The 27,332-nt window shown below is 39.7% G+C and overlaps 1 protein-coding gene across 1 annotated transcript; it reads left to right on the top strand.

Moving 5' to 3' along the window:
* The first annotated feature begins 9,311 nt into the window (after positions 1-9,311).
* On the top strand, positions 9,312-26,913 carry DHRS7 (dehydrogenase/reductase (SDR family) member 7). The gene is made up of 7 exons (XM_012656242.1): positions 9,312-9,630; positions 15,806-15,958; positions 17,597-17,703; positions 18,179-18,418; positions 21,031-21,156; positions 22,651-22,866; positions 26,701-26,913. Exons 1-7 carry the CDS (start codon positions 9,498-9,500, stop codon positions 26,743-26,745), a joined length of 1,020 nt encoding a protein of 339 aa, XP_012511696.1. The 5' UTR covers positions 9,312-9,497; the 3' UTR covers positions 26,746-26,913.
* Positions 26,914-27,332: the final 419 nt, after the last annotated feature.

Genomic DNA, 27,332 nt, shown 5'->3' with positions numbered 1-27,332 from the left:
TTAAGGTAAAATGAAGACATGTGAGTGGGTCCTAATCCAATATGGCTGATGTCCTTATAAGAAGAGGAGATTAGGACACAGATGCACACAGAGGAAAGACCATGTGAAGTCACAGGGAGAAGGTGGCCATTTACAACTTAAGGAGAGAGACCTCAGAAGAAAACCAGCCCTGCCAGCACCTTGATCTTGGACCTCTAGACTCCAGAATGGTGTGAAAATAAATTTCTGTTGTTTTACGCCACCCAGTCTGTGATAGTTTGTTATGGAAGCCCTAGAAAGTTAATACATTTACATTCATTTCAGATATTGAGGTCTCTAGACACTAAGAAGCCACAGAAATCTTACCGAATGAGGGTACTTAGCCTTGGCCTCTGTTGAGCAGCTTCTGTCTCCCAGTACCAGGCTGTGCTCTACCTCCTGGACCTCTGGTTTTCATCCAGACCTCTGGGTGGGTGGGGAGGCAGGCTGCATCCTTAGGTTGGGGTTTTACACATGGAGGGGACAATACATTCCTTAATAGTTTCTTATAAGCTCGTTTGAGTTGGGTCTCTACCATTTGCAGTTGAGAGAGTCCTGATTGACTGAGACATTGGTACCCAGAAATGGAGTGCTAGAAATGAAAGATTCTAAAATCTAAACTGTTGTGTGAAGGTGGGGTAGGAGGCAGCAAGGCTCTCTCCATTTCTGGCTGGGGGGTGAGCAATCTTTATGACATGATAATGAAGCAGTTCGTTAAAATGTCGTTGTGGCTTCTGTGGGATTCAGACCTGACCTATTGACGTGGAAGCTTCAGGAGACCTGGTAGAACGAGGGTAATCTGCTCTATTATGAGAGGCAGCATCATATGGTAGTTTAAGAGAAGGACTCTGAAGTTAGATTGCCTGGGTTCAAAGCCCACCATTTCCTAGCTGTGTGACCTAGGGCTAGTTACTTAATCTCAAGTAAGCTTCCTCATTGGGGAAATGGAAATTAAAATAGTACCTAACTAATTGGATTGTTGTGAGGATTAAAGGATTTAATAATATATATAAAACTCTTACAATAGGCCTGGCACTTAGTAAGCATATGGACAGGTTAACTCTTATAGTTGTGTTGGTTACTTCTTGTGGATCCCACCAATAACCTACTGGAAAGAGAAAAGCCTTGGTCTTGGCTGGGACCAGCATACGGCTTTGTTAAAAAGAAATCACTCTCTCCTCACTACTCCCTTGATCTCTTGCAGCAGGCAGCAATCCGAGACTCCGGTGATTCAGAATTACAAAACCAAAGTTAGTCTAACTAAAGTTACTCTGAGCAAAGGTAAAGATGTGGCAAAGAAAACAGACATAAGACAAGGTCTGAAAAGATCCAGAAAAGAGACTTCGTGTCCCACAGAGGAAACAAGTACGGTATATCCATATAATGGGATATGATAGAGACAGAGAGGTGACCAGTGGTCACCTAAGGAGGAGTTGGGAGAGGGCTGGATTTCAAAGGGTCACAAAGAAACTTTGGAGGGTGATAGAAATGTTTGTTATCTTGATTGTGGTGATGGTTTCACAGCTGTATACATTTGTCAAAGTCAAAAAATTGTATACTTTAAATATGTGCAGATTATTGTATCTGAATTACACTTTAGTAAAGTTGTAAACAAGGGAGCAAGAGGTGAAAGCTGCAATATCTTTTATGACCTAGCCTTGGGAGTCATACACCCATTACTATACCTATCATTTCTGCAGTGTTGTATTGGTTACAGTGATCAACGCTGACGCAACGTGCAAGGGAACTACACGATGTTTTGCATACCAGGAGGTGAGCATGGTGGGAAGCCATCTTGGATTTCCAGCTATCCCTCTACGTAGTCAGAACAGTAGGTGCCAAGGCCTTGAGATGGGCTGGCATTCCAGAAAGCCTTAACTGATTAACTCTACTGAACTCTGCTGTAAAGTTTACTGATGCCCGCTTCAGTGTATTTTATTAATAACATATTGTCTGTCACACGATTGAAGGATTCTGAGTCTCATTGATTTAGAACATATCTCATTCTGAGCCATCTTCCAAAATTTGAGTCCCAAGTCCTCCAAAGACTTAATGGGTTAAACTAACTGCTTTGAATGTCTACGTTTTCTAATATGTGAAGTTCTTCTATAACTTATTGCTTCGGTTTATGAAGAGTGAAACTATGAGGAGTGTCAGCATATTTACAAGCAGATAGGATGGAGTATGGGGGCGTTTCCTTGCTTCTTAAATCTGAGAGTTTAAACTGCTGCTCACTCTGTTTATGGCTGTTCCTGGCTGGAGAGAAGAGAGAGAAAAGAAGGAGAGGAAAAAGCATTGAGACACTTTAGAATTTTAAGAAAATATTTGCATTTTTAAAAGAGCTCAGGCTGGGCTCAGTGGCTCATGCCTGTAATTCTAGCACTCTGGGAGGCCAAGGTGGGAGGGTTGCTTGAGCTCAGGAGTTCAAGACTAGCCTGAGCAAGAGTGAGACCCCAGTTAGTTGGGTGTTGTGGCATGTGCCTGAAGTCCCAGCTACTCAGAAGGCTGAGGCAAGAGGATCATTTGAGCCCAGGAGTTTGAGGTTGCAGTGAGCTACGATGACTCCACTGCACTATACCCAGGGCAACAGAGCGAGACTCTGTCTCAAAAAAATAAAATAAAATAGAATAAAAAAAATGAAAAAAAAAGTAGAGTTCAATGTGAATTACTAACTTTTTACTTTAAAATGATTGTAGATTCACAGGAAGTTGCAAAAACGGCACAGACAAGTCCCGTGTACCCTGCACTCCATTTTTCCCACGAGTAACATTTTCCATAATTTTAGAACAATGACAGAAGTAGGAAATTGATATTGGTACAATCCATATACCTTATTCAGATTTCACCAACTTCACATGTACTTGTGTTTGTGTGTGTGAGTGTGTGAAGTTCTATGCAGTTTTATCGCATGCATAGATTTGAGTAACCACTACCACTACTAAGTCATTTACCAAGACATGTAAAGGAAAGTTTGAAACAAGGCATTTAATGAGAGAGAGAGAGAGAGAGAGAGAGAGAGAGAGAGAGAGAGAGGAGAGCTAGAACTATATAGTTAGCTGTTCATCTTTCAGAGACTCAAGAAAGTGTGGAAATTGGCTAAGGAACAATCAAGGGATGTGGTGAACAGTGCAGAGAGATGTTCCTATTGAGGCATCCCAACATGAGATCGCTAAAGATAAGGAAATAATACATATGAATTTATATGAACACAAGACTCCTCGGCTAAGACCTTGTCTGCCTGCAGAACATCAGAATACTAAACAATAACCTGAACGCTTGTACATGGAGTATGGCCAGGCAGACGTAGAGCCGGGGCTCTACGGAATGTGTCTCTTCAGCAGTGAATAGATTCGGAGCTCCTCTCCACTGCAGGCAGGTTGCAGGATTTCTGAATGGGGCTTCTGTGGGACATTGGGGTGGGACAATTCTTTGTTGGGTGTTCACAGGTTTCCTGGTTCTTTCACACTCTTTGTGTGTGTGTGTGTGTGTGTGTGTGTGTGTGTGTGATCGATTCTGGCCTAAATCTCTTTCACACTCTTGATAGCACTCTGGCCACCTACCACTATGGAAACAAGGTACATTCAACAAATTTCTAAAAGCATCTAAGGGTTGTGATAACCCCCCCAGTCAAAAACCACAAATCCCTTCTTGTTCTCGAGGGAGAATATTCTCTCCCTAGACTACCTCAGTACCTGTTTCCACTCAGAGAGTCTTTCTTTTTTTCCCCAGAGACTGCCAATCTTGGAGAATCTAGAGTTTTAAGGTTATTTTTGTATATGCCTTTGTTATGGAAAGTAGCAATTTACTTACACTCAACTGGCTTCAACTTGGCTGACTGATCTGGCCTAACCCCAGACCATCAAAAGTGAGCATTACTAAGAGGGAAGGTGGGATACCATTCTATCACAGCTGGAAATGAAAACTAAGGTTACCAATTATCCAAAAGGCTCTGGGGTCCCTTGGGGGGACTTTATTCAAAGCATTTTAATGACATGCAGAAATTGATTTATTAAATGCTAGCAACTCTCATTCTAATATTAACTTGAGTTGAGAACTTCAAGGGGGTTTAACTTTCAAGGAAAACAGAATTCAATCAATTACCAGGGCTTACTGTTTGTTATGTCAACAGTAAGTTAAGTAGTGTAGATTCTTTTTTTTTTAATTTTTAAATTTCTTTTTGTTTTTTAATAGAATCTATTTTTTTGAGAAGTTTTAGGATCACAGTAAAATTGAGCAGAAAGTACAGAGAGATCCCACATAATCCTGGTCCCATTCACACACACTTCCACTACTACCTACATCCCACACCAGAGTGGTACATTTGTTACAACTGATAAACCTATATCAGCACATCATAATCATCCAAAGTCCATGGTTTACCCTAGGGTTCACTTTAGGTTTTGTATGTTCTATGGGTTTTAACAAATATATAATGACATGTACCTACCATTATAGTATCACACAGAACAATTTCACCTCCCTAAAAATCTTCCATGCTCTGTCTATTCATTCCCTCTCTCCTGCCAACTTCTGAAAACGACTGATCTTTTTACTGCTGTAGTTGTGCCCTGTCTAGAGTGCCACATAGTTGGAATCACACAGAATGTAGCCATTTCATATTGGCTTCTTTCACGTAGCAATATGCATTTAAGTTTCCTTCATGTCATTTTTCATGGCTTGATAGCTCATTTCTTTTTAGTATTGAACAGTATTCCATTGCCTAGATGTGTTTATTTCTTCACTCACCTAATGAAAGACATTTTGATTGCTTCTAAGTTTTGGCAATTATGACTAAGGCTGCTATAAACATCCTTGTGCAGGTTTCTGTGTGGACATAAGTTTAACTTCATTTGCGTAAATATCAAGGAGTGCAAAAGCTGGATTGTGCGTTAAGGATATGTTTATTTTTGTAAGAAACTGCCAAACTGTCTTCCAAAGGGGCTGTATCATTTTGCATTCCCACTAGCAATGAATGAGAGAGTTCCCATTGCTCCATATCCTTGCCAGCATCTGGTGCCAGTGTTTTGGATTTTGGCTATTTTATGTAGTGGCCTCTCATTATTGTTTTAATTTGCAATTTCCTAATGACATATGATGTTGACTATCTTTTCATATGCTTACTTGCCATATGTATATCTTATTTTGTGAGGTGCCTGTTAACAGTGTTTTGTTCATTTTTTAATCTGTTTTCTTTTTTTTTTAATTTTTTAATTTTAATAGATCTTGGGGGTACCAGTTGAATTCCATTACATGTATATATTGTATAGTGAGTACTAGAGACTCTTTAAAAGAAGCATCAGCTTTAGCTACTTTATCTCAAGGAACTTAAAGTTCCATTGGTGCAATAAGATATTTACCCCCTAAATAATTAGGGAACAATATCAATATTGGGCATAGTTCCCATCTAAAGTAATTGTGAAAAGAGGTGAGACTAGGGAGGAGATGGTCATGGGTTCTAGAAAAGCTTTCTAGAGGATGCAAGTGGGGAGGCCGGTGGTGGGGTTTGCAATGGGATTAGAAAGAGAGAAGGAAGAGCTGTTTAGGGAAATTTAACTACTGCAAGTAACATTCTTCAAAATATTTTAAGAAAAAGAAAAGGAAAGTTTGGTAGGCAAGACTGGAAAAATAAAACAACATTGGGGAGGGAAACCACTGTCTCTTTCGCTTCCATTACTGTTTTAAAGTCATGTTTAGCTTCTGCCAAGGAACAACTTTTGATACCAGACCATATAAGATATCCTAGGAAACAGAGAGGATGGAAGTTCTACTGCACCAACACCTAGAACTTTCCCCATTTGACTATTGCTTGTTCTCATCCACGGCCCATTTTTTATGTGCTATAACTGGGTCCCTCTCAGGCTTATGAATTGAAAACTCTTTTGTTTTTAAATGCCTGAAAACAAGAAAGTTGCTACTGTTGACGCCTCTCTAACTCATGTAGATATTGAGTAGGAAGCAATAAAATGTTTTGAAGCTCATTTCTAAGGGGAATTAGTCAGGAATCGTATGTTACTGGTTTGTGTATTAGAGTAGGCAAGCCCGTGGTGTTTTAATTAGATTCTCTGTTCTTATTGTGCTGTTTACATTAGGATGTGAATCATACCTTGGGTAAAGGGAGGATTTAGTACCAGTCCAGGCTTTGGTTGCTAAAAAAACACTCTAGCTGGGAGTAAGTTTGTGTGTTGTCAGAATCATATTGTAAGGTTCTGATATAACGTACGGTTTCAATTTTTCTTCTATAATTGTGAAAGGACCCTGTCTCAATGGAGGGACCATTGCCTTGGCTTTCAGAGTCTTGAGTGATAGCTACACTCTTTAGCACTGTCCCGACCTCATGAAAAGATTCTGAGACTTGAGGAGAGGGAGAGCTGATGCTCTTTCCAAATGGGAGTGTGGAAGAGGGGCTCAGTGAGGGAGATTCTTTTCTCCTTGTCTCTTGGCCGTCGATAGTTTCTCTGGTCAGAGAGAAAATAATGTAGCATAATAATGTAGCTTATATTTGAATCAGTTTTTTTTTTAATTAGTGGTATTTTATATTGAAATGGTTAAAATTCTGGAAGCTAGGCTGGGCGTGGTGGCTCATGCCTGTAATCCTAGCACTCCGGCAGGCTGAGGCCGGTGGATCATTTGAGCTCAGGAGTTTGAGACCAGCCTGAGCAAGAGCGAGACCCCATCTCTACTGAAAAAAAAAAAATAGGAATTAGCTGGACAACTAAAAATATGTAAAAAAAAATTAGCCGGGCATTGTGGTACATGCCTGTAGTCCCAGCTACTCGGGAGGCTGAGGCAGAAGGATTGCTTGAGCCCAGGAGTTTGAGGTTGCTGTGAGCTAGGCTGATGCCACAGCACTCTAGCCCGGGCAACATAGTGAGACTATGTCTAAAAAAAAAAAAAAAAAAAAATTCCGGGAGCTGATGAATGGCCTCCTCCAGGAGAGGTCAGCATTTCCTGCTCTGTCTGTTCATTCATGCACCTTGGCCTCAGGATGTGTCTGTGTTCATCTCTGCTTCAATTGCTTTAAACACTTTGCCTCTAAGTTCTGAGGTAAATTCTGTGCAAAATGGGAAGAGGCAATTCTGATGGATGCTACTTGTGAAAAGAACTTGCTGATGTGTGCACCAGAGGTATCAGATTCGGAGGCAGGATTTTTCTCAATGGGAAATAGAACCAACAAAGACAAATTTGCATTATAAAAATATTAGTTATAATAGTTGTCTTTCTGATGATAGTAGCTGATTCTTTGAACATACAACTGAATGCTAAAATGAATTATGTCTCTATTCAAGTAAAAAGAAATTTCTGACACTGAAATTTGTACATGAATTTGTTTTCTTTTTCCAATGCAAAAACTGCTGGTGAGGTAAAAAGACCGTATAATTTTATTATAGTTTGTTTATTAGTCAGGGTCTTCCAGAGAACAGAATGTGTGTGTGTGCGTGCGTGTGTGTGTGTGTGTGTGTGTGTGTGTGTGTGTGTGTGTATAAGGGACAGAGTGAGAAAGAAAGAGAAAGAGATTTATTTTAAGAAATCGGGTCATGTGATTGTGAGGTTCAGCATGTCTAAAATCTGCAGGCTAGGCTGACAGGCTGGAGACCCAGGGAAGAGCTGATGCTGCCTCTGCAGTACAAAGGCAGTCTGGAGGCAGAATTTCCTCTTCTTCCAGGGCCTTAGTCTTTTCTTTCTTAAAGCCTGCAACTGATTGGATGAGGCTCACCCACATTATGGAGGATAGGGAATCTGCTTTACTGAAACTCTACTGATTTAAATGTTAATCACATCTAAAAAATACTTCACAACAATATCTAGATTGATGTTTGACTAAAAACTGGGTACCATGGTCTAGTCAAGCTGATGTATAAAATTAATCATTTACAGTTTAGTAAATTAATAAATAGGATATTTAATTTTGTACATAAGTTTATACACTGGAATGAATAAGACATTCATACTGGCCCACATCATCAGATTAAAATACACATTTTTGAGACTTCAATACTCAGAACTCACAGAGACCTCAGTCTCTAGGGCTGAACAGAGGGGAGCTCATATTCTTTACTGGTCAGTTTTTCCCAGCCCTGGGCCCATTGTCCCATCCCCCACTCCCATAATTGCCATTTGCAACTTTGTTCCCCTCCCACTCTTTCCACAGCTGGAGTCTGTGCTGGAGAATGGTCTGGCTTGGGACACTAAATAAATCTAACTTAACCCTTTCATTTTACAGAAGGGGAAACAGGCTCAGAGGAAACTTTTGATTAGTGTTTGTTCTCTGTGAGACTCAGTGTGGTATTTTTCTAAGCACCGGCTTATAAAAATCATTTATCATAGGAAAATAAAACCCACATTGTAAAGGTGACAAGCCAATGAGAGCAACTCTTGAGCAGTATTATTCCAAGTTGTAACTGGGGTAAGCAACCGGGAGAGGTCAAAGTTTAGCTAGCTCACATCTTCCTGGGGGAAGCCAGAACCACATCCCAACAATTTCTGATTCATCACAGTCTAAACATTTTTACTGCTTTCACGTGCAAGGGGAACTCAATCGGGGCAGAATATAGAAGTTAATAAACAGAGTCTCTGCCTTTCAGGTTGAGGCCCAAGAATTCATCAATATAATTAATACTAATAATTACAAAAGAGAGAATACAATTGCTGTTGTGGACGCGGCACTGTGCCCTTCACAGGTATTTTTCTCACTTAAACCTTCCTAGATATTCTTTGTGGGTACACGTAAGGAAATAACTTATACAGGGTAGCAGAGGGCACAGCATTGAGCTCCTAATCTTAGATAGAACTGACAATCGAGTCTGAGTCAGCATTTTCTGGACCAACAAAGGTCAAGAGTCATTTGCAACATACTTTCCAAAGTTTAATTGATGCGACTTGGTTAATTCGGTGGGGAAAAAAATTCAATCTAATGGTTTGTTCACCTAGTTTTGAAAGAAAAAAAAGATGAGAAAGAGGGGAAGGATGAGGCGGAGGAAGAAGCCAAGTTCAAAGTTCAAATGGTAGTGTTCTCCACGTAACCAGGGCCCTGAAAAACTATTTGCTCTCAAGACAACTGTTACAGAATCGTTCTGGTCATTACAAGTCCTGAGATTCCTGTATCAACAGTAGTATCTCCAAGGAATTAAGTCATTCATGCCTTTTGTTCCTACTGCGACCCTGCTTTAGGCGCACAAGCAAGCGAAACACGTGCAGCTTGTGCTGCCCAAATCCAAGCCTGGTTTGGCGCCCCAGGGCGTAGGCGCCCGGGACTCCCTTCGCCAGCCGGCCCTGGGCGGTCGCCCCGGCGCTGGCGCGGAGCTGGGCGTGCCCGGGCGGCTCCTCCTTCCCGCCCGCTCTCTGGGCGGAGACGGGGAGGTGCTGCTCGGGGCGGGCCCGGGAGGCGGTGGCGCTGGGGCCCTTCACGGCTGCGGCGCGGCTGGGGCGCGGCTCGGGCGCTGGCAGGCTTGCTCTCGAGGAGCGGGGCGTGCGTGGCCGCGATGAGCTGGGAGCTGGTGCTCTGGCTGCTGGCGCTGTGCGCGCCGGTCCTGCTGGTGGTGCAGCTGCTGCGCTTCCTGCGGGCTGACGGCGACCTGACGCTGCTGTGGGCCGAGTGGCAGGGGCGACGCCCAGGTGAGGACCCGCCGCGGCCCCTCCCGAGTTGGAGGTCGGGCTCGGAGCGGCCGAGGCGCGTCCTAATCTCCCCTGGCTCTGCGGTCGTGCCGGGTCCCTCCTGCTCTGATGGAGCCTCCCGGCGGCGAGGCTGTGCCGTTCCAGGGGCTGTGGGTCGGGGAGGAAGAGACCGGGGCTAAGGAAGCTATTCTCTCCCTTTTGTCTTCTGTCCTGGTCGACGATGGCACGGGTGTGCCTCTCCAGGGGTTACCATACTATAAGAGAGCGCTGGAATGGGCAGGACGCCCTCAGGACTCAGACTTCTTCTTCTTCTTTTTTTTTTTTGAGACAGAGTCTCGCTCTGTTGCCCGGGCTAGAGTGCTGTGGCGTTAGCCTAGCTCACAGCAACCTCCAACTCTTGGGCTCAAGCGATCCTCCTGCCTCAGCCTCCTGAGTAGCTGGGACTACAGGCACGCGCCACCATGCCCGGCTAATTTTTTCTATATATTTTTAGCTGCCCGGCTAATTTCTGTCTATTTTTAGTAGAGACGGGGTCTCGCTCTTGCTCAGAGCTGGTCTCGAACTCCTGACCTCGAGCAATCCTCCCGCCTCGGCCTCGCAGAGTGCTATGATTACAAGCGTGAGCCACCGCGCCTGGCCTGGACTCTGACTTCTTAACTCGGATTCTGGTGTAGTGTCGGAGGACGGTACTGTGAGAAAATAGCGTCCCCCTGCGTTTGTAAGGGAGCCTTCTTTTGTGAGGACTGCAGGCTCGGTCTTTCTACTTCCTGAAATTTGTTTATCGTCCACTTCTCACTCCCTGAAGTTCTGAAATAAAATCCGAGCTATATGGAGTCACCCGCCTACCTACTCATTGGTATGCAAGTCTAACACTAGAAAGAACTGAATTGGCATTTTGCCTGGAGCAAGATTATTATTGGTATACTAAAGGTCATTCTCCCTATCCCACTTTTATCTGTGCCTTGCTTCAAATTTGATGATAATATAATATATGTTTGTTTCCTAAACATATTCTATGTTCTAGGTAGGCTGTGTGCTTCGTACTCTATACACATAATCTCTAACCTTTATAACAACTCTTACAAAGTAGGTATTATTAGTCTTATTTTCCGGATAGGGAAACTGATGCTCAGAGAAACTAAATGACCTGCCCAAATTTATACCCTGGATCCTTAAGAACTGGGGTAAGTGGGGTTTCCCTGGGCCAAGTTTCCGGTATGAAAATACTCAAAGCATCTGGTGAGGTTTGCTTGGAAGTCATAGCTAGTAGCTCAGAAGATAGACCATGTTTCCTAAGTGGGCGGGGTGAGGGGATGTGAGGGTGGGAAGGTGAGGGCTCCTGGTGGTGATATCCATCTCAAAGAGGTGAAAATTGGTACTGCAGGACTGCAAAAAAATATATATATATCCAATAGTGCAGTGGTTTGTGCCCCTTCCAAAGCTCAACCCTACCAGACAAAATCTTACTCTATTATTTCTATTTCTATCTCTATTATACTCTAGTTTTTCATTTCTGTTTGTTCTTGGGTATAACATGTGCAGCAGTGACACTGAGTTCATGGAAAATACATGAACATATATGCAACATTAGCGCTACAAAACTGGCAAATAGAAGACTGTGATGGGTGGACTTTCTCTATCTCTCTTTTTTTAAGTAGGAATCCCAAATACCATGCAACTTTATTAACCATAGGACTTTCTCTTGATGGATTTCTCCATCTCAGCAGGTGGAGTGCCCATGCCTATTGGTTGCCATTGCTTGCCTTGTAGATGTTGTTTGTGTTTGATCCTCAGTGCTTTTTGTGTTAACTTGGACTTGGAGAATTAAATAAAAATAGTTTATAAATTATTATTTAATTCTACAAGTTATTCAACCCATCAAATTATGTCAAGTGCTAAAGAGGAAAAATGTTGACAATATCTAAATGAATATCTCTAAATTAGTAAGTTATAAGTTATTTTCTCATATCAAGCAAAAGTTAAAAATTAAGATCACTAAAAAATAATTTTAAGAAATTCATTTAATTTTTTTGATTGTTTTACTTTTGTTGGAAAAATCACTTTGAAGGATTTTAAATTTAATTACATCGCTATTATTATGTAGTTATTAATTGCAAATTTGCATATATAATTTGATGCATTGCTGTTTAAGTTACATTAAGTTATTCAGCAAATAGTTATAAAGTTAGTTAGCTTTTAAATTTTAATTTAACTTTTAACTTAATTTTAAATTTAGTCATTCTTATACTTGCATTAACTAAGGAGTAAGCTTTATAGAACTCTTTTTATTCTATAAATTAGCCCAGATATATGTACAGTACATAAATGGATATACAGTATATCTGTGGAATTAAAATTTCATGGGGGAATTTTAGGAAAAAAACATGTTTAAAAAGACTTCTAGCTGGGGTGGGGAATGATAAAGAAAGAAAGATGAAAGGAACTTGGAAACAGCCTCAGATTCCCAAAACAGTTCAGGCTGGAAAGATAGGCATATTCTGTCAAGATGAAAGAAGAAAAAAAAAGGTATCCTCCTTGGCATCTCTGTAGGTTTATTATTTCTTGTCATTTTAAAATGTAGACAACATCCTTGTGTAATACAAAATTTAAAAATACTGAACGATACACAGTAAAAAGTAGGGCTGTCTCCTACCCTTGTCCCCCAGGCACCTAGTATGACTCTCTGGAGGCAACTACCACTTCCTGCCTCTTCGGTATCCTCTGGGGAAATTCTCTGCATTTCCAAGCATAGATCTTACATAGTGAAATTTAAGGGAGCTAATTTTAGATATGAAAATGGTGCAGAAAAATCCATGGCATAAGTCTAGAGTAGTAAAAATTTCAACAGCAGCACATGTGAAGAAAACTCAGGTTATAGTTGACAGTAACCTCCGGATGAGTCAGCTGTGAAGTGGCTGCCAGAAAAGATTAGGCAAACCCGGGCTGCATCTGTCGATGTTTAGTGTCTGAAGCAACAGCTGCAAGCAACAGTTGTCTCCTGAATACTTGCTTTATGTGCTGGCCTCTGGGGACCCAGCAGTGACTGAGCCACCACAGTCCTGGCCCTCACACGCCTACCTTGCAGGCGACAAGGGAAGTGATGACATCATCTCACCCTGCTCTGCACTGTCCAGACTCTACTGAATCCTGTGTCCTTCCCTGGCCAGCTCCTTTCAATGGGAACATTGGCCAGTTAGAGCTGGTGCAGAGGGGTGTGAACAGAAGAGCGAGGAAACCTGATGCCATGTCATTTGAGGGAAGGTAGCAGAAATTGGACAGGTTTATTTAGCTTTAGAGAAGCAAGAGAGGAGAGGACTTAGGACATAATGGCTGTCTTCCCTAACAGCTGTGAGGGATTGTCATGTGAAAGGTTTGATTTCTGTTACCAGAAGGCAGAACTGCTGCCCACTGCTGCCTGTTGGTAGCATTTAAAGGCATATCACATCAGTATAAGCAAGAACCCTGAAATGATTAGACTTGTTCAAAAAAGGAGCAGGAGTTTCCAGATAACTCGCTTCCTCTTTCTGTGAGAGAATTAAGTAGAGACTAGTCAAGGGCTTGAGGGGAGAATTCTCAAACTGGAGTGTGGGTTGAACTGTCAGTTTCTTTGTAACTCCAAGACTCTGCTTTCAGAGGCTCTTTAAAGGAAGACATTATATATGCCAGATTCTGTGGAACTGGGAAACAAAAATTGGTGCTAAATGAAAAAGTTTTCTTCTCCAGGGTGAGAAGAAGGGTGCCAGAACTGTAGTTGTACTAAAGTTTTCATGTTGGTTTTAAATAACATTTGCTTATTGGTGTAAAAATAGAGAAATCTTTGTTAGCTCTAGGCTGTGGTTCCAAAGCAAACAATATTCACCCTAGAGTCAGAATATTGCAGAACTTTGGGATAATGAGTAGTCAATGAAGGAATAAATATATCTGAAGATATCTGAATATATCTTCTGTTGTTCCTGATAAAGTCCATAGGAAGTTTGCTTAATTGTACCATTCCATAAAATTACATTATATGACAGGAAAGCATTATAGCCCAGACATAGTATTGGGGATGTTTTTATCCTTAGTTGAGATATTTACAAGGAGCATTTTCCCTGAAGACAAGTTGTATTTTTTTTGAAAGTCTAAGAAACAGTTGGGTTTTAAAATATTGATCATATTTAAATATGTGCCATAGGATAGTGGACAATGTGGGCTTTGGAGCTAGATATAACCTGGGTTTGTATCCCAGCTCTGCCAGGGTTCTTAGGTGTTTATTCAATAGTTATTTATAGAGTTCTTTCTGTATTCCAGTCTCTGTGCTAGACACTGAGGCCACAACAAGGAACAAGGTAGACAGGGTCACAGCCTTAATGTAATTTACAGTCTAGTGAGGGTGATTGTGGTTTTTTTTTTTTTTAGGGACAGGGGTCTTGCTATCCTGCCCAGGCTGGCCTTGAACTCCTGGGCTTAAGCTATCCTCCTGCTTCAGCCTCCTGAGTAGCTAGAATTACAAGTGCTGGGGGTAAACTAATCTCTGTAAACCTGTTTCCTTTTCTGTAAAACAGATAATAATACCTATTTCATAAGTTTTTTGTGAGGAATTTAATAGGTAATGTGTTAAGCACGTAAGAAGTAATGAAAAAAACGTTAAGCCATTAGAATTAGTAACCCCATTGCCCTGGCTGGAGAAATTAGAACAGACATATCATTAAGTGAATATTCTATGTTTTGCTGCTATAAAGTCCATCTGTTAAACAATTTTAGCAATAATTATAGTTGAGGTTTATTAAGCGCTGAGTATATACCAGATACTGCTCTGAGTGCTTTCCATGTTATTAACTCATTTCTCTCAACAATCCTGTGAGGGATATTTTATTATCGCATTTCCAGTTCTGGAAAATTAAGGCACTGAGGGAGCATTCAGTGCTGTGTGTGATGAAGTCGGAATCTGAACCCTGGCAGTCTCCAGAGCTGGTAATGTTAATACCACAGTTAGGATTTAGAACTGTTTGACTAAAACAGTATAATCATTTCCTGATTGTAACTTTCCTGATCTAAAATCAGAAATGTGATATAAAGTGATAGTTTGTTATTTTTGATAAATAGCATGTATTTTTATAAATAAGGCACATAGGAACTTTGCACAACAGTGACTTTATGGGTTTGGATAGACTGAATATCATCTCTTGGAGTGCAAATAGTTTTTCATTGGACAAAAGTAGAACGAGCCACTTGTCATTGCTTTAGTACCATTACATTTTTATAGTCTTTAACAGGAACATAATTGGACAAGCAGAGCACAGCAATTTCCTGTTGTGTAAATTACTAGATTCTCCTAAGATGATGAAAGCTCAGGCATATGGGGAGCACTTTTACAAAATGACCTTTAGCTGATAGGTAGTAGATATGATTGGCTAATCGGGCAAATATCACTTTAAAAGTCCTGGCTGGGCACAGTGGCTCATGCTGCGCAAGGCAGGAGGATTGCTTGAGGCAAGGAGTTGGAGACCAGCCTGAGCAAGAGCAAGACCCCGGCTTTACAAAAAATAGAAAAATTAGCCCAGTGTGGTGGCACACGCCTGTAGTCCCAGCTACTTGGGAGGCTGAGGCAGGAGGATCACTTGAGCCCAGGAGTTTGAGGCTGCAGTGAGCTATGATGATGCTACTGCACTCCAGCCCAGCAATAGAATGAGACCCTGTCTAAAAAAAAAAATTGAAAACTGGATAGGACCTTTAGTGGTCATCTAATCTGAATCCTTCATTTTATGGAAAAGGAAAGGGAGTCTGGATGATGACTTTCAATTCAGTTAGCCTTACTTTTCTTTATCAAATACGTAGATAAATAGAGCCTTGGTGTCACGGTGTTATAAGGTTAACCTTTAAAATAAACTCTAGAAAAGGTTCTAGAATACCAACATTCTAGAACACCAAGGTTCTAGAATACAAAAATATGGTGTTAATAATTGTTATTAATATGGTTTGTATTCATACTTTTTTTAAAAAAAATTAAGAAGGAGATGTTTCCTTAGGATATTTAAAATTTTAGCTCCTCATATTATGTCTTCATATTTAGTGGTGTTGTTTAAAGCTTTTTATTTTTTGCTAATCTTTTGATTTAGCCTAATTTAGCTAATCTTTGATTTAGTGTAATCCACAGCCTATTTTTTCCCGTCTATCCCTACTCCTTCCTCAACAGAATGGGAGCTGACGGATATGGTGGTGTGGGTGACTGGAGCCTCCAGTGGAATTGGAGAGGAGCTGGCTTACCAGTTGTCTCAACTAGGAGTTTCTCTTGTGCTGTCTGCCCGAAGAGTGTCTGAGCTGGAAAGGGTGAAAAGAAGATGCCTAGGTAAGCAAATCTAAAACAGCAGTGGTGCTTCCTAGGAATGAATCAGATTCCAAATTCAAATGCAATTTTGGAAGTTTTGGAGAGAAGAGTGCAGTTTTCCTGGGGAGTGCACCCTTGTTCCAGACGTTCCAAGTGCTTTGCCCAAGGCCCTCCTCTTCCTGTCTTCTCTTAATTAGCTGCCCTTGCCTTTTTCTTCTCCTTTTCTGCCACCTTTACATTCATTTCTTGCACTGGCTCTTGGCATCAGGGAGTAAACACCAATTCTGTCATATTCCAGTGACCAGCTGACTTATTTTTGTCTTAGAGAAAGAACATTTTGTGTCTAACCATAGAATTTTAATGAGGAAAGATCCTTATTCATTTTGCTAAAATGTCAGATATTAAAGTCAGATGGGATGGAATAAGATTTTTGTTACATAGGATAAAAGAACAGGAATGGAATTAGGTTTAAAAAATGCAACTTGAGGTAATATCTTTCATATTCATATAATGGGCAACAGTGTTCATATTTTTGAGTTTTTGTGTAATGTTCACACTGAAAGCAGCCTCCAGTAATAAAGTTGTTATTTCTCATGGGACATTTAGTACTTAAACTGAGATAATTTTGAGTTTCCCAAAAGACCATTTTTGGGGAATCTTGTTTCTACGTGTCATTTTTAAAAATCTTTCTTTAAGTGATTGAGCTAACCACCCAGAAATGAGAGTTGCTACAGCAGCACTCAGCCGGGCCACACGGCCTCTTCCAGGATATTGCTTTCAAAGACCTCCTGTGTTTTTGTACTGGGCCACTTCTTATGGTAGCTGTTCCCGTACTGCTGTGACTTGCAAGTCCTGCACTGGCAGAGTAGATGAACCATGTCAGCATTTGTTACCTGGCGTGAGGCTGATTGCTTTCCTTTTACCTTTCAGATCATTGGTGCAAACTTTGACCTTCACTCTAATATGGTTGATGTTTCACAATCAACTCTTTTGCCCATGAAGCCTTTATATCTCTAATATTTTCTATACGTGCTTGTTTTTATTACTGGTATTACTTGAATTTCAAGGTTAGAGTCCAGGAAAATTAGTTTTAGTTCTTTGCTGAACACAGAGTCCCCATTACAGCTCAACATGTTTCTTGGGTGGGAGTTTCAGGAGTGTGTCCTTTTTCTTGTTTACCTCCTGGAATCCTTAGACTCTGGAGAGAAGTTTCTATATGACATTTGACTGTAGTACTCTGAGCTTCTTACTGATTTTAAGCACAAATTGTTATTTTTTAAATGTGTGTAGAAGAGCAACAATACTTTGTAAGCCTAACACAAAACATATATACCTCTATACTTCTAAAGCAATTTTTGCTTTTTATTTTTTAGCTTATAGTATAATCTTGATTTCTGCCAGAGTCTGTTCTACAGTTAGACTGTATATATTCAAGTTGAAGTGTGCCGTTCCCCTTCCTGTGAAGCCAGCCAGCTTTCTGTCTCATAAGACGTTGCCATATTCCCCCTAGCCTTTCTGATCACTGGTGGGAACTTGCACAGGGCCACCTAGAAATGAGTTCATTACCAACTCCTGAGGTAGGGTGGGTTTCAAGGGGAGTATCTAAGCGCTTGATTGACCTATGGCATGACTTCCATGCTAATTTTTGTCTTTATTTAGAGAATGGCAATTTAAAAGGAAAAGATATACTTGTTTTGCCCCTTGACCTGACTGACAGAAGTTCCCATGAAGCGGCTACCAAAACTGTTCTCCAGGAGTTTGGGAGAGTAAGTAGCATTTTGTATTGATACGGTCTTGGTTTGAAGTAACTGCAAAAGAGATTCCCCTCTGTGGTGCTATCATTGAAAGGGTTTTAGGCAGATGGGGCCCAGGCAGTGAGATCGGTACCATGAATTGGGCCTCTAATAGCTGAGTCTTTGGATTTATGTAATTGTTACTTTTCATACCTTAACAAGTACTGATTCCTCTGTGTGGAACAACAGAAGCTAAAAATTCATGGTTGCTTTTATTTTTATGACAATTATTATCTTCCATAAAAAGTCACCTAAAATGGGAATTTAATTCCATGCATGAATTCTGGTTTTTATTTTATTATATCTTTTTAATTTCTGACTTCTGGAAATCTACCATCGTCTGTTGATTCGTCTAGTTAACAGTATAACCAACTATGCTTAGGAATTCTATCAATCTGTCAATCCAGGACATCCCCAAAGTGCCCCTTTTCTGATTTCATTTAACTAGATCGACATTCTGGTCAACAATGGTGGAAGAAGCCAGCGTTCTTTGTGTGTGGATACCAGCATGGATGTCTACACGGAACTAATAGAGCTTAACTACTTAGGGACGGTATCCCTGACTAAGTGTGTTCTGCCTCACATGATGAAGAGGAAGCAAGGAAAGATTGTTACTGTGAATAGCTTCATGGGTATCTTATCTGCACCCCTTTCCACTGGATATTCTGCCAGCAAGCATGCTCTTCGGGTAAGGTTGCTTGAACTCAACTCTGAAAGTACTGACCTAAGTGTGTGTATGGGGGATATGGCCATCACTGTGCGAGGTCACTGGAACTGGGCAGTGATGTGGGGAGACAGAAAGAGAGACTCAGGGAGACCTCTGGTAGAGGACGTCCCCAGTAGATGCTAAAAAAGACTTGGGCCACGCATGCTTCTAACTTATTCAACAAATGTGTACTGAGCACATGCACTACAACAGATTTTGGGAATATAAAGATGGTAAGATATGTTCTCTGCTCTCAAGGAGTGTATGGTCTAGTCAACATGTCACCCTTTAGCTTATCCTTATTCCCACCACATCTTCATGGCAAATTGGGGGTCTGTTCCTCCTTCCTTATATGTGCACTTAAGGATGTATTTTTTTCCCTATTTCTGTGACTTTTTTTCCTTCCCTCTTGTCTTGGTGTTTATTTAACTTGGTCTAATTATATATGCACGTCAGAAATAGGTACTACCCACTGGGTGATTGGTTTTCTCATATTCCTACTGAGAATAGCCTTGACTATTCACTCTGGTTTCATCGGAAGAAGAAAGTCTAGTCAAGGCAGAGGCTAGGAGAAAAGGTTGATTTGGGCTGCATGTCTTATGAGCTATAAATATTAGAAATGAATGAATTTTTAATGTTGGCTTAAGCATGGATACAAAGAAATCATAAAGCCAATAGGAGGAGAATGATTAAAGGAGGTACAGAATTTATATTTCATGCTGTCAAAAGTTAAAGTAGAATGTTTCACTGTTGAAATGATGAGATGCAATAGCTGCATGGTCATGATAGTTTCATGAAAATTTGAAGCTTTGGTTCTTTAGGACATCCTCTTGCTGCTGTGAAGAGCACACAGCTGCAGAGAGTGATAAAGTGGACTGTTACACTGATGATTTTTCCTTGTATTTAGAAGTGGGGTATCAGTCACCTCCCGTGGAGCAGTTGGGCAAGCCTCAGGCAGGCAGGTGAGGGAGGGCGGCCACCCCATCTGTTTGATGCCAAGAATCTCATAAGGCCTGCAGGATGCTTTCAATAAAACACAGATGAGCTGTCTGGCCTGCTCTCCAAGAATCACTGTTTTATTACTGTATTGGATCCTCTGATAGAACGTGGCAGGTTGAGACTCTACTTAGTTATACCAGTAGTTAAACTGGAGACCAGGAAGCTCTTTTTGAACAGCACATTTCCTTCTTAGATTCCCAGCAAGCTACAAAGCAAACTTGTTTATCATTGAAAAGTTAGATGTGATTTCAAACAAGGAGAGGTTTTAGTGTCTGATGTATTGGCTTGCTTGGTGTCCTCTCTCCTCTTTTGCTATAGAGGGGCAGAAGGTTAAAGGTATGGGAGTTTTCCATTCATTTATCAAGCAAGCATTTTATTCAGTCCATTTCTGCACTGTGTCAGTCTCTGAGCATGAACCCTCATAGGCCCTGTGTTTGTTTGGTCAGCATTTAAGGGCTGGTAATAGTTTAAGATTGTCAGATCGGCCGGGCGCGGTGGCTCACGCCTGTAATCCTAGCTCTCTGGGAGGCCAAGGCGGGTGGATTGTTTCAGCTCAGGAGTTCAAAACCAGCCTGAGCAAGAGCGAGACCTCGTCTCTACTAAAATTAGAAAGAAATTAATTGGACAACTAAAAATATATAGAAAAAATTAGCCGGGCATGGTGGCGCATGCCTGTAGTCCCAGCTACTCGGGAGGCTGAGGCAGGAGGATCGCTTGAGCCCAGGAGTTTGAGGTTGCTGTGAGCTAGGCTGACGCCACGGCACTCTAGCCCAGGCAACACAGTGAGACTCTGTCTCAAAAAAAAAAAAAAAAAAAAAAAGTGTCAGATCATATACAAACGTACTTGTGGGTAAGCTGCTAAGGCTCTATGATAACCCAGCCTCATAACAACGTAGTCTTAGAACATTTCCTAATTTAGGAAAAGAAGATTTAGGGGAAGTAGATTTCTGTTTATTCCCCATTGCTTTATAAATGGCCAGTATCTTTAAGTCTAGAGGGTCTAGTTTGTTTTACAAAAACAATTGTATTACATTTTTAATTAGCCATGTACTCTCTTGTTACCCAAAAAAGATGTTTGCTGAAACTAATTCATTCTGTTAAAATAGTATAAATGGAAAAAGTTGAATTCTTTCTCTGTTATAGTTTCCATGAAGTACTAATCTCTTGTTTCCCATTGCTCCTAACATTGGCACTTTTGACCACTTTGGGGAATAAAGAGAAACCCAACTTCAGTGATTCTCAGTGGAGAACATGTACCCCTTTTGGAGAGGGAAGATGAAGACTGGTATGAGGAGGGTGGGAGGGTGTATCAGAATCTTTGGGGATGGTTTTTCCATTTATATAGTGTGTGCCTACCATTAAAATCATTGATGGGAAGAGCCACCACTACCAAGGGGGGTGAACCATTTGTACCTGGAAGAGCTGAGAATGTCTGTTCTAGACTACCTCCAGCCATACAGTTAAAAATGCCTAATAGGCTTGCACAATTACACTTGTCCTTTATTCAGGCATTTTAGAATATATTTTGGTAAATCATGAGATATATGTCTATATTTAATTCTATTTGCTTTTTTCCCTTTATTTTGGCCCATTAGGGTTTTTTTAATGGCCTCCGAACTGAACTTGACAACACGTGCCCAGGTATAATAGTCTCTAACATTTGCCCGGGACCTGTGCAATCAGATATTGTGAAGAATGCCCTAACTGAAGAAGTCACAAAGGTAAAAATTTCTAGTTGGGAATAATTTGAATGCTTTACTAGTTATATAATGGTGTTGTATCACTATATATCAGGGTTTTTGTGTTAGAATTGCTTTTGTGTGAATTATTCATAAAACTTAACTTGTGGCACTATGAAACTTGTTAAGGTTCACTGATAGTGCTTTGCATCCAGTTTTAATAAAGGCTAATAAAATTGCTATGATATCGCTTATAAGTAGTCCACTATAATGTGACCACTATTATGTAACAGATTTTTTTCACTACCAAGAAACCCCTTATCTTCTTTCACCATTTCATCCTCATGGGCTACACGTTTTATGGAATTTCATTTGCTAAATGCATTTCCTAATAATTGGATTTTTATTACTGAAGTAATAATATAATTATAATTAAGCACATTATGATGATGAAATTCTAATTAAAAGCAAAGAACCTTCATCTTTTAGTCTACACAATCTTATCTAGTAAGTGTATGATTTCTGTTAGGCTTTCTTGCGGAGAGGTAGCTAAGCTCCCAGCAAAAAATCGGGTCCCTTTGGTAGGGTCGTTGCAAAGGATAAGAAAATAATAGAAAATGGAAAATAATGGAAATAAAGGAATACACAGAGATGAAGGTATAGTGTTATAGATTTATAAAGATTATAGGCAAAGTGGGTACTTAGGGGGCCTGGATTTCTTAGTCAATCTCAGAGGCCAAGAGTGAAGTTTTACCTGGGCATTTATAGGTACAGTGATCAGTTACCAGGGGTAACAGATTTACATAACAACAGGTAGTTCCTCTTAGGTTAAAAGTTTTTCAAAAGGCTTTTACAGATCCCTTAACTAATTCTATCTTCGTGAATAAATGGTTACAAAATCTTTCAAAGACTAACTTCTAAGTTCTAAGGTAAATTTATCACTTAACAGAGGGGTTAAACGGAGATATAGTGGCTCCATATTTTCTTTATCAAGTTATTGTGTATTGAGACAGGTAGTCAGGAGTTTAAGCCAGAACTGTCCCTTGGGCTAATTGCTTTTAGCCACAGGTGGCTGTCTGTCGGGTGGGCACTCTTTGATCAACTCTCATCCTGTGGTTCTTAGCAGACCTGTTTTGCTTTTCAAAGCAAGTCCAAACCTCAGGTCTGAGAATGGTGGTGCCATTGTGGGATACAGCTGCTACTAATCTTTCAGAGATGCTCTCCTGAGGTGAAACAGCTTTCGATATGCAAACTAACACGTTTACATATTCCTTCAGGGCAAAGCTCTGCAAAACTCCTGAGACATTTCTGTCTCCAATATAGTTATATTAATTCATGGAGCAACATTTTCTGAAATATTAATATTACAAATAATTTACTAACCCCCACTAGTACCTATGGGGACTCCTGTGGGGCATGAGGCTGCACTAAAGGAGCCACTCAACTAGATGGCCTTTGGGTCCTTACCAGCTCAAAAGTTTTATGAAATAACTTGGATAAATATTCAGCATTGACTTAATTTTTAAATATTCTTAGTCTATAGGCAATTATGGAGACCAGTCCTACAAGATGGCAACCAGTCGTTGTGTGCGGCTGATGTTAATCACCATGGCCAATGATTTGAAAGAAGTCTGGATAGCAGATCAGCCCTTTTTGTTAATGGCATATTTGTGGCAATACACGCCAACCTGGGCCTGGTGGATAACCAGCAAGTTAGGAAAGAAAAGGATTGAGAACTTTAAGAGTGGTATGGTAAGACCAATTTATATATTTCTTAATAATATGTATCAATCTTGCAGGAAAGTACAGAATTTTCCAGTGCTTAAAAAACTTTCTTACTAGCTCTCCACCAATCTCATGATATAAATACAAAAAAATAAGAGGTATTCTGTCCCCATGCATCATCTGTTGGTTTATTATAAATTATTACTAGTCTTAGAGAAAGAAGTTTTCTATGAAGGAAAACCAAATCAAGGATTGCCATTTTTTCTTCTACACTTACTGTTTGAACAGTGTACATGTTAAAATGCTATTTTCCCACTGTTTCTCCCCACCAACTCCTACCCATGCTACCATTCTCAGCTCAGGAGGCTTGGAGTGGTACCTGGCCTTTCCTCACACTTTTCCCCAGGGGTAGGTGCACCTCAGCCCCTCTGCTTTCCTGTCGAAGCACTTATTGTGATCTTAAAACAGATGCATGCATGCACTGGGTAGTACTGGTTGCTTTTACCTTGTTCCTGAAGTACTTTGCACATCTAAGATGTGCTTGTGCCCATGTCTAAGGAAATACGTTGATTACTTATTCTCTCAGTGCTCATTCTTATACCAATTAGAGGGAATGTTAACTATTTCTGAGAAAATTGTAACCATCAAGAGGTTAATGTATAAACAGTACAGGAAATGTAATGAGTTAAACCAAAAATTATAGATTATGATTATGCCAAGGTTATTGCTATGGATGGTTTTTATTGTTAAAGTCTTTCTATACTTTGTTGTTACTACCTTTTTTTAGAAATCAGTCACTAGGGATTTATATATAAAAAAAGAATTATAATTACAAAACAGGATCATACTATATGTATCATTATATAACTTGCCAATATTTAAGTAATCCACTAATTGTTAGACATTTACTTTATTCCAATTTTTTGCAGGACAGTGAAAATGAATTAGAGGGGAAAAAAGGAAAAAACAAAACACAAGAAAATGCTTAAAGAGACTTAAATGGTTATCAAACAGTTTCATGATACACTACAACATCCACAGCTTGAAAAATCATGAAGGGGGCTTTTCATTTGCTACCGAGTTGTAATGCGGACCAGTTTGTTTTGGGCCAAATCACTTATAAGTGTTTTGGTAATGTTGGGACTTGGTAGTGTGGGATGGTTTTAAAGGCAGAGCTTCATTAAAGATTACAGCTGAGTTTTAAATGTGGTGGACAGCTGCTGATACAGTGGCTTTGTGCCCAGTGATAGGTAAGAGCTGGGAGGAAAAGTCCACCTTACCAGCATAGCACAGCATCCTGGTGAAGAGCATGGAGCCTGGTGCGAGGCTGCTTGGGTTCAAAGCCCAGCTGTACCCCATACTTGCCCCATGACCTAAGCAAGTTACTTCTCAACCACTCAATCCTCTTGTCTATAAAATGGAGATTAATGATGAGGATAGTACCTAGCCATAGGATTGTTATGAGGATTACACGAGTATAGTATACGGAAAACACTTAAAATACAACCTGGAATGTCGTAAGTGTTAGCTGTTGTGCTTTTTCCCCCTTTTTCATCATGAGTTAGATAGTAGCAAGATACTCAGAGTACATGTAATAAAGATCAAAGATTTTCTTATAATTTATAAATAAAAGTTGTATATATTTAAGGTGTACAATGTGATGATTTGATGTACATATACATTAAAAATGATCACTACAATCAAGTTCACTAACAAACCAAATATCTTACATATTTACCTTTTTTTGTGTGGTGAGAACACTTAAAATCTACTCTCTTATCAAATTTCAAATATACAATATTATTAACTATAATCACCACGCTATATGTTAGATCCCTAGATCCCTAGAATTTATGTTATAATAATGTAAGTTATTCATCTTATAACTGAAAGTTTGTACCCATTGATCAACATCTCCCCATTCTCATCTTCCAGCCCTGGTAAACACCATTCTACTCTGCTTCTGTGAGTTTGACTTTTTTTAGATTACACATAAGTGAAATCAAAAAGTATTTGTCTTTTTGTATCTTGCTTATTTCACTTAGCATGATGTCTTCCAGGTTCACCCTGTTGTCACAAATGGCAGGATGTCCACCTTTTTATGGCTGAATAATATTCCATTATATGTGTGTGTATATATATATTATATATATAATTTCATATAAACAGCTGTTACATATGTATGTAATTATACAGTCATCCATCACTGGACACTTGGGTTGTTTCTGTATCTTGGCTATTGCGAATAATGCTGAAATGAACATGAGAGTGCACATATCTCTACAAGATACTTATTTTATTTCCTTTGAATATATACCTATAAGTGGAATTGCTGGATCATATGGTAATTCTATTTTTAATTTTTTGAAGAACTTCCATAGTTTTCCATAATGTCTGTACCAATTCACATTCTCAATGATTTAGATAATAGGGTAGAGAAAAAATTCATTATAGAAATAATTTTTTCAGAGGGGAAAGAGAGACCAGGGACTAGAGAATTTCAGTCCCGTTGCAGTAGTTGTTCTTCAGAAACGTCCATATGTAGGTTATTTTGTTTTGTTTATATAGTATCTAGCATTTGAATATATCTAGCCTTTTCTAAAAAATCATGGTTTTTTTCTTCCTATCACCATCTTTAAAATATTGCTTATTATGTGGTCTTACCGCTTTAGTGTTCTTTTTTATAATAAACTGCACATCTTCTCATTTCCCAATACCATTTTTGGGACATAATACCTCATTCTTTACATAAAACCATAGAAACGTTAAAAAATTATTCCTTCTAGGTTTTACTCCACTCTCTCCTTCCTGCCTCTTTACTCCTCCCTCCCCCATTATTTTCTATTATATATATCCATTCCCTTATTGACATATGCTTATAAGCATCTAAGTTAAGAGACAATATAGCTTATCCCAAGCTAGTTGTACTTGTTGATAATATTTGAATTTGCTTCTATCCTTCAGGCTAGGAACAGTATATCTGGAACTTTGTTTTTTTATTTCAGCATATTATGGGGGTACAGATGTTTAGGTTACGTATATTGCCCTTGCCTCCCCCCTCCCCCCCAAGTCCGAGTTTCAAGCGTGTCCATCCCTTGGATGGTGCACATTGCACTCTTTGTGTATGCAAATACCCGTCCCCTCCTCCTCCCTTCCCCCTGCCCGACATCCAATAGATGTTATTCTTATATGTACACTTGTGTGTTGATCAGTTAATACCAATTTGATGGTGAGTACATGTGGTGCTTGTTTTTCCATTCTTGGGATACTTCACTGGAACTTTGTTTTTATGAATCTTTATCATTTTTAGGGATTAATGGCTACACTGAATTTTGTGTTATCATTGTTATTATTGTCTTTATTAGTGCAGATTTTTAAAAGTAGTAAATGCATGTCTTCCCAAATGAAACATGCCAATAGGGATTATAAACTGCCTTGTTTTATTCTTTAAACAATATACTAAAAGTTCACAAATACTTTTAGAGTTATCTCCCAAATATTTCAATTCTACATACTCTGACCTATCCTTTGTATTTATTAAGGCAAATCAGTGTAAGTATGATATACTGATCCAGAAGAGTAATAATAGAGAATTCAGTATTTAAGAAATGGTACGAGTGGATGCTAACCAATGCTATTTATACCAGCTAGAGGAATGATGCTAAGCTCATTAGAGATACTTCCAAGTAGAGCTAGAATTTTGCCTATGATTTTTATCCTAATTTAAGCATTTGTCCAAGTTTTGTTGGGATTCTTAACAGTGAATCATAGTGATAAAGCTCCTCAAAACAAAAGGACTTAATTGTCAAACACTGGGGTAAATAGGAGATACTGATTCATGTTTCTGTCACTCTTTTACAGGATGCAGACTCCAGTTTTAAAATCTTGAAGGCAAAACATGACTGAAAGGAGAACTACATTTTTTAAGTCACAGGAGGGAGAAATGGAAAACATTGAAAACAGCAATTTTCTTATGCACTAAGACTAACTGAAGACTAATTTGTGATTTCACTTTTTAATGAATACAACTTTCCACACATAATAAATAAATAAAAGATTGTCATGCATCTTGCATAAAAAGAATTAACATATACTGCATTCTTGGATAAAATAACATGTTAAAATACTTTAGCATATACAATAATCCATTTAACATTATGTCTTAGTCTGTTTGTGCTGCTATAACATAATACCACAGACCTGGTAATTTGTAAACAATACAAACTTATTTCTCATGGTTCTTGAAGCTGGGAATTCCAAGATCAAGGCACCAGCAGGATTGGTATCTGGTGAGGGTTGATCTCTGCTTCCAAGATGGAGCCTGGTTGCTGCATTCTCCAAAGGGGAGGAAGGCCTTGTCCTCACATGGTGGATGGGACAGAAGGGCAAGAGGGGTGAACTCCCTCCATTAAACCCTTTGTAAGGACACCTGATCCCATTCATGACTCAATCACCTCTTAAAGGCCACAACTCTTAATACTGTTGCTTTAGAG

This window comes from Propithecus coquereli, unplaced genomic scaffold, assembly GCF_000956105.1.
Source record: "Propithecus coquereli isolate 6110/MARCELLA unplaced genomic scaffold, Pcoq_1.0 Scaffold5, whole genome shotgun sequence".
Taxonomy (NCBI): domain Eukaryota; kingdom Metazoa; phylum Chordata; class Mammalia; order Primates; family Indriidae; genus Propithecus; species Propithecus coquereli.
This window is presented reverse-complemented; position numbering and strand designations above follow the sequence as displayed.

What these genes read in the sequence shown, in the direction of transcription:
- DHRS7 (XM_012656242.1), top strand. Translation starts at nt 9,498, where the DNA reads ATGAGCTGGGAGCTGGTGCTCTGGCTGCTGGCGCTGTGCGCGCCGGTC. An exon ending in TAACTGAAGAAGTCACAAAG is followed by an intron (nt 21,157 to 22,650) that starts GTAAAAATTTCT and finishes AAATATTCTTAG; the next exon opens with TCTATAGGCAATTATGGAGA. An exon ending in AGAACTTTAAGAGTGGTATG is followed by an intron (nt 22,867 to 26,700) that starts GTAAGACCAATT and finishes ACTCTTTTACAG; the next exon opens with GATGCAGACTCCAGTTTTAA.